Genomic DNA, 7,749 nt, shown 5'->3' on the forward strand with positions numbered 1-7,749 from the left:
GCTTGGAGCCCGGTGGGGGTCTGGCTCTTCTCCCAAGGCACAAGGAACAGGAGAAGAGGGAAGGGCCTCAAGTTTCCCCAGGGGAGCTTGAGGTTGGACCCGAGGAACAATTTGTTGCCCTTGAGGGTTGTCCAGGGCTGTGCCAGGCTGCCCAGGGCAGTGGTGGAGTCCCCATCCCTGGAGGGGTTTCCAAGCCGTGGAGCTGTGGTGCTGAGGGACACATGTCAGTGGGAACCTGGCAGTGCTGGGGTGACAGCTGGAGTCGATGATCTTAAAGCTCTCTTCCAACCTAAATGATTCTATGATTCTTTGAGTCTGTTTTCATGTCCGTTGAACTCCAGTTAGCATCAAAAAGAAACCAGATGCTTAGCAGTTTGGTCTTGTTTTGGATGACCATAGAAAAAGCATTTCCTCTCAACCGAGGATCTCAACCTGTGCAGTCTGGAGACAGCTGTGTCACAGGAGCATTCACCAGGAATGCTTTTGCTTTCATTCTAAGAAAAAAATGTTTTTCATTTTTTTCTTTCTTTTAGATAAAAAAGCATCTAATCCTGTCCTCCATTTTATAGTTTAATAGATAAACAAGAACGTAGTCATATGTGACACTACGATAACTATAACAATGTCCTAAAGAGCGTGGGGGCATCTGCAGAGCTTGGTGGGGAGGTGGAGGGGCTGTGGCGCTTGTCATTACCCACATCTGTATTCAGTGGAGAGTCCAACTACGTGGAGTTTCTGTTGTTGATCTGTTTTAGGTATAGGTCATGTGAGAGCTGAGATGGAGCATGACTCTCATACCACGTGGGAAATCAATGGCTCCTTCTATCAGCCTTCAGCTTTCCTCATGATGGGCATCCCAGGCCTGGAGGCCCTTCACCACTGGATCTCCATTCCCTTCTGTGCACTGTACCTTATTGCTCTCTTAGGAAACTGCATGATCTTATTCATCATAAAGACGACCCAAAGTCTCCACGAGCCAATGTACTACTTCCTCTCCATGCTGGCAGTCACTGACCTGGGACTGGTTTTGTGTACACTGCCTACTACTCTGGGAGTTTTTTGGTTTAATATGCGAAGGATTGGGTTTGATGCTTGCCTCACTCAGATGTATTTCATCCACATCCTCTCCTTCATTGAATCCTCTGTGCTACTGGCAATGGCTTTTGACCGCTTCATTGCCATCTCCCATCCGCTGAGACACTCATCCATACTGACCAAGATGACAGTCATAAAAATAGGTCTGGCCATTCTATTCAGAGCGATGGTCTCCCTCCTCCCCATCCCCTTCTTGCTCAAGAGACTGACCTACTGTGGAAAGACTGAGCTCTCTCATTCCTTTTGCTTCCACCCTGATATTATGAAGCTGGCATGTGCTGATATAAAAGTCAATGTCTTCTACGGTATGATTATTCTCTTATCAACAGTGGGGATGGACTTCATCTTCATTGTGCTCTCCTACATCCTGATCATTAAAACTGTTATCAGCCTTGCAACCAAGGAGGAGTGTCTCAAGGCTTTGAATACGTGCGTCTCCCACATCTGTGCTGTTCTAGTGTTCTTCATCCCGATGATCGGACTGTCCATGATCCATCGCTTTGGAAAGAACGTTCCTCCTCTGATTAACACTTTGGTGGCCTACACCTACCTTATAATTCCTCCTGCTCTCAACCCTCTTATCTACAGCATAAAATCCAGCCACATCCGTGAGGCTTTGCTGAGGGCACTGCGGAGGAAGAATGACTCTGACTGGTAGCTTCTCCACCAGTTCTGCCAGGAAGCCCTAGTGGATTGGTTTCTTGGTCAGAGCTACTGGACTGGTTTCTTGGTGCTCTATCCACGTGAGTCACTGCCAGATGAAAGAACTGCAGGTCCACTTGGATGCTGTCACTCAAGACAGAGCTGTGATCTTCCATGTTTTCCCTAGCATGATGCTTTCATCCCTTCCAGCAGCCTGCAGATACCCCAAGAATTAATATAGTGATGTATATAGGTGGAAGCCCCAGTTAGAGGGAGGCAATTAAAGAAAAACGGGCTGTATGACTTTCTTTTCAAGTCATGTGATGGGGCAGATTGAGGAACATCTGACACACGTTATGCAAACCCTAGCAGGCAGATAATAGTGTGCAAGCTTCACTCAGACCCTCTTGCCCAGGATCATCCTTCCTTTGCCACCTGTTACAGCAGAGCTAACCTAGGCAGCAAGCTCAACAAGACAAGGCTTGGGCCAAGAGTTTGAAACCACTCTGAATATCCCATTCATTAGTTGTTCAACTGGAAACATCCCACAGGATGGAGCTCAGCTGCTGATGCTGAGCACGGAGCATTTTCTGAAGATTAGGTCGTGTCAAGTGGGCCCGCAGCACTCTCAGGCCTTCTGAAAAAGAAGGACTCAGCCTTCATTTTCATCTGTGTTTCTAAAGTTCCATTGACATGATGATGGGAACAGTGCTGCCTTTGCATCTCATTTTGATGTCATTGAGTGTTACCATACTGCCAAGTCTCATGTTCCAGCCATTGTTTTGCATTGCATTTAATGTATGTATGCAGCACCTTCAATAAAAGACATCTATTCATTGTAAAAGGTCAAAAGACTTGATGAAGCCAATTTTTTGTGGGTTTATATGGTGCAGAGGTATGAGGATGGAGTTCTTTAAAATCGTCAGGATTTGCTGTGGGTGAGCAGAGGATTTTATGAATTAGAATGTGCATCAGGATGCTTGGAGCTCTGGTGTGATGAGCTCTGCTGAAACACAGGGTGTTTTAAAAATATAATAAGAATGTCTAAACTTCAAAGAATCATGGAATCATAGAACGGTTTGGGTTGGAAGGGACCTTCCAAGGTCATCTAAACCAACCCCCCTGCAGGGAGCAGGGACATCTGCAAATAGGGCAGGTTGCTCAGAGCCCTGGCCAACCTCCCCTGGAATGGTTCCAGGGATGGGGCAGCGACCACCTCTTGGGGCAGCCTGGGCCAGGGGCTCACCACCCTCAGTGTAGAAACTGTAAAAAACCCTCCCAACACTAGCAGCCATATACCACCACCTTCCAGCTGAGACCTGACAGGTACTGACCATACCCTGCAGTGGGGTGGGAGGAGATCTCCAGGGGCAGTCCACAGATGGAACGTGACAGACTCTCCAAGCATCTTACTGTTCTGCTGTAGGATGGGTCTCAGCCACACATGCAGGAAAGTTTCATGACCTTCCTAGATTGTCCCCTCCCCCAGGCAGGATAAAATGTCCCCAAATCTTTCATGTCTCTGAATTACAGAGCTGTATTTTTGTTGATCTTAAGCCATATTTGGCCAGGAGCATAAGAAGAGATGGCCAGTGTTGACCTTGGAAGGGTGAAGCAGCAGGAGTCACAGGGACAGGATTACACACCAGAACTGTCTGCTCTAAGCAATTCCCACTCCAGACCAACCCAGGATTAGTGTCTTTTTCTATCCTGCTCTACACATAATGGCACGTGGAATAGAGAGAGAAGAATAATGATTTATTTTTCCATTAAAAAAAAATGGAAAGGGAGAAGAGAAGATTCCCAAGGGGAGGATTCCCAGGCCACTGTTTGTTTTGTCTTGTGCTGGTTATTTTGCTAAGGATCCCAGTGGGGCCCTTTCACAGGGTGAAATAGTGTTCCAGAGACCACCTCCAGAAGCCCTGCCTGAGCACTGGCAGTCAGGGCAGGCTGGAGGTTCTGTCTTGGGCTAGGGGTCCTGTGTGCATTGAGATAGCACCCAGTGGGAGCACTTTTTGTCCGAAGTATATAAGGTCTACCCTGGTGCTTGTTAACCAGCTGTTATTGGAGGAAAGGTTCACATAAGGGAACAAGAACAACTTTCAGCAGAAGAGCCTGAAGAGCTTTGCTGTGGAGATGTTTAGTTTGCAAAATCCTTTCACAACACTGATCCCCTTCTGAAAACTTCCAGAGTTTCCTCCTGGACATCTGTGCTTCCTGGCTACAGCCATTCTCTGGAACAGCAAAAGCCCTGGGAGCCTCTGTCACAGCAAGTAGAACTTTGGGGTTGGGGGACACAGCCAGGGTGGAAATGTAGGGGAGATTCATTAACACCTTTATTAGCACAGCTGGAGACCACGGTGGAGTGAGGCTTCCAGAGTGTCGGGGCATCTCCTTCAGCAAGTTCAGCAGAGCTTCATCTGCCACCCCGTTTGCTCCCCAACCTGCATAGCTGGAGGGTACCAGGCAGACGCTCAAGATCCAGGAACCTCTGTATAAGGTATTGTCTTTTCTGTTGGACAGATGTTCAAAAACTTCTGTGGCTGCCTCTGGGAATGGGAAACTTAATTGTGGTTTAACATCTGTGTGAGAGAAGAAGAGATAGATAGACCACTTAAAGTTGCTAATTCCTATTCTGTAATGCCCTGAGCTCTCTACTTTGTACGAGGAGATCACTTGTGGTACTTGCCAATGGATTTATGACCTATGAGGCACAGGAGGAGCTGTGTGAGACTGCGGAGAGGAGAGGAGAAGGAGAGAAAGATGGGGAGGGGAAGGGAAGGTGGAATGGGAGATGGAGAGAAACAGAGGGAGATGGAGAGAAGAGGGCAGGGAAGGAAAGGGGAGGAAGAAGAGAGCGGAGAGAGGAGAGAGAAGAGAGAGGAGAAGGAGGAAAAGGCCATTCCTGGCATGTTTGTAAAACAGCAGCAAAGCTACAATAAGGTTACAACTTTTCTGCTTCCAGGCTATGACAAACAGCTAGAAATAAACAGCCAAAATACATCTGATAAAACCATCAACTAAGCTTTATTTTCATTTTGCTTCAAAGATGCTTTGAATTTAAGTAATGCTGTGTGCTTTTAATTTTTCTTTTCATTTTTCTTTCTGAAGTAATAATTTGGCTTGATATATATTTTTTTCTGTGGTGAAATGATACAGATAAATGGCACAGAGGGCTTTTGAGGGGGGATATATATTCCCTTCTCACACCCCTGTTGCAGGAGAGATGGATTCAGGTGGTGAAAATGGTCCTGTGGCCTGCTCCATCCTGGGAAGTTGGTCTCAGACCAATTTTGGCCACACGGGGCAAGTCAGGTCAGTGTTCATGAGCATATCCTGAGATCAGGTGCTGTGGCTGCTGCTAGTGGTCCTCTGGCAGGGATGGTTTTACTGTCTGAATGTGCTTGGTTAAATGCAGTTCTTGGAGCTTTCTGGTGGGAGGGTCACCCTAGAAAAATAAGTCTGCATTTACTGGTGTCTTTAAAGATCCAGTTTTTATCTCTACAGAAAGCAAGGTTGTTACAGCACCTGGTCATTATCCCACTAGTAACCCAAAATCACTAGTCAGTGGAGCAAAGGAGGCTCAGGGGAGACCTTCTGGCTCTCCACAGCTCCCTGACAGGAGGCTGGAGCCAGGTGGAGGTCGGGCTCTTCTCCCAAGGAACAAGGGACAGGACAAGAGGCAATGGCCTCAAGTTGCCCCAGGGCAGGTTGAGGTTGGCCCTGAGGAACAATTTCTTGCCCTTGAGGGTTGTCCAGGGCTGTGCCAGGCTGCCCAGGGCAGTGGTGGAGTCCCCATCCCTGGAGGGGTTTCCAAGCCATGGAGATGTGGTGCTGAGGGACATGGGTCAGTGGGGACCTGGCAGTGCTGGGGGATGGTTGGACTCCATGATCTGAAAGGTCTCTTCCAACCAGAACTGTTCTGTGATTCTATGATTCTATTATTCTGAAAACACTGGTGCGTTTGTTGATGCCAAAGAACTAACGATGAACCCAAACATCCAGGGATTACTCACTTGGTGTGTCTCACAGCCACATCCCCTTGAAAGAAGTGATGAGGATGGCAGAAATTTTACAAGGAGACTCACACCATTATTATTCTCCAGTGGCTGGCAGGTAAGTTGGCTCAGATCCTTGCTGGCAGTTCCAGAAGTGCTTTGTTCGTTCATCTTGCATCTCAATGTAAGTGTTTTGCTGAAAATTTCCTCACTAGAACAGCTCTGAGGCATCCTGACAGTAACAGTCCACCTACGCTGTTTGTAAATTGTGTATAAAAAGACAGAGAACGAGTCTTACATGTCATAGATTCACGATGGAAAAACCCCACATCAGGGAAATAAATCACGGCAGCTATTTTAGGTTAAGGGCTTCACCACAGATGTGCAGGGGAAAAAAAAAGAAAACTGTTTTCACAACAAAATGTTGCTTTTAAAAGAAAGAGCTGCACTGAAGATTCACTGCAGGGGTTGGACTAGATGACTTTGAAAGGTCCCTTCCCACCCAAACCAGTCCATGATTCTATCTGTTAATAGTCTGCACAGCTTGCCATAAAAACATTTTGCATCCTTGTTTTACATAGATAGGGCAGGAAAGAAATCATCAGAAAGCTCAGTAATGTTGCAGATACCACTTCTGTGCTTGACCTCACAGTGTCCACACAGGGCAGGGAAGTTGCTGGGTCTATTCCAGCACAGCTACTGACTTGCTGCCTGACTCATCAGGGTGGATGGATGAGGTCTCGTGTGGCCCAGGGGGTCGAGGTGATCCCCCCCTTGTCCTCAGTTATAGCTCGGGGCAGAGTCTGCAGCCCTGTCCCAAGCCCTCCCATGCCAGGCTGGGCTGGGCAGCGCTGGGGCTCTGACAGCCGAGTGGCATCAGACCTTGTTGCTGCATCCCAGCACTTTTTGCATCCCTATATTTTCAAAAATCTGATCCCTGAGAACAGAAAGGCACCCAAAGCCAAACACCAGTCACCTTCCACGCCCTAGCAGGAGGCTGCAGCCAGGTGGGGGTCGGGCTCTTCTCCCAAGGAACAAGGGACAGGACAAGACGAAACGGCCTCAAGTTGCCCCAGGGGAGGTTGAAGTTGGACCTGAGGAACAATTTCTTCTATAGCACACGTAGAAAAACTGAAACAGAACTGAAATTTAACAGGAAGCACTAAAAATAATTAGATTTTGTCCTTTAAAAATAAAACAAGTCCAGCTGTTGGCTTTACCGTTTTGAATGCTGTTTAAAGTGTTTTGCATTTAAGAGAATTCAAGCAATTCCTGTTCAAATTCAAATGACACCATTTTGTGGCTGCATATAGAATCATAGAATTGTTTTGATTGGAAGAGACCTTTCAGATCATGGAGTCCAACCGTTCCCCAGCACTGCCAGGTCCCCACTGACCCGTGTCCCTCAGCACCACATCTCCATGGCTTGGAAACCCCTCCAGGGATGGGGACTCCACCACTGCCCGGGGCAGCCTGGCACAGCCCTGGACAACCCTCAAGGGCAACAAATTGTTCCTCAGGGCCAACCTCAACCTCCCCTGGGGCAACTTGAGGCTGTTTCCTCTTGTCCTGTCCCTTGTTCCTTGGGAGAAGAGCCCGACCCCCACCTGGCTCCAGCCTCTTGTCAGGGAGCTGTGGAGAGCCAGAAGGTCTCCCCTCAGCCTCCTTTGCTCCAGGCTCAGCACCCCCAGCTCCCTCAGCTGCTCCTCCCCACACTTGGGCTCTAGACCCTTCCCCAGCAGCTTCGTTGCCCTTCTCTGGCCACGCTCCAGGCCCTTCAGGTCCTTCTGGGAAGGAGGGGCCCAAAACTGAGCCCAGGATTTGAGGGGCAGCCTCCTCAGTGCCCCATGCAGGGGGAATATATTATTGTTTCCAGACATACTGGGCTACAGAAATAAGGGAGGAGCTCCCTGTTTCCCTGTGTCAACTGTAAATTTCCCTCAGATTCCACCAGCACAGCCCCTGGGGCTCACAGCCATGGGAAAGAATTGCTGAAGTGCTTTTTCTCTTTCCC

At 48.2% G+C, this 7,749-nt stretch overlaps 1 protein-coding gene across 1 annotated transcript in view; it reads left to right on the forward strand.

The window, feature by feature from the left end:
- The first annotated feature begins 844 nt into the window (after nucleotides 1-844).
- LOC103781429 overlaps nucleotides 845-7,749 on the forward strand; it is a 16,297-nt gene continuing 9,392 nt past the window's right edge. Inside the window, exon 1 of the mRNA XM_008949147.1 lies at nucleotides 845-1,749. Within this exon, the coding sequence (XP_008947395.1) occupies nucleotides 845-1,749 (905 nt within the window). The remainder of the gene's footprint in view (nucleotides 1,750-7,749) is intronic.

The sequence above is a fragment of the Merops nubicus genome, unplaced genomic scaffold (assembly GCF_000691845.1).
Source record: "Merops nubicus isolate BGI_N331 unplaced genomic scaffold, ASM69184v1 scaffold23351, whole genome shotgun sequence".
Classification (NCBI taxonomy): Eukaryota; Metazoa; Chordata; class Aves; order Coraciiformes; family Meropidae; genus Merops; species Merops nubicus.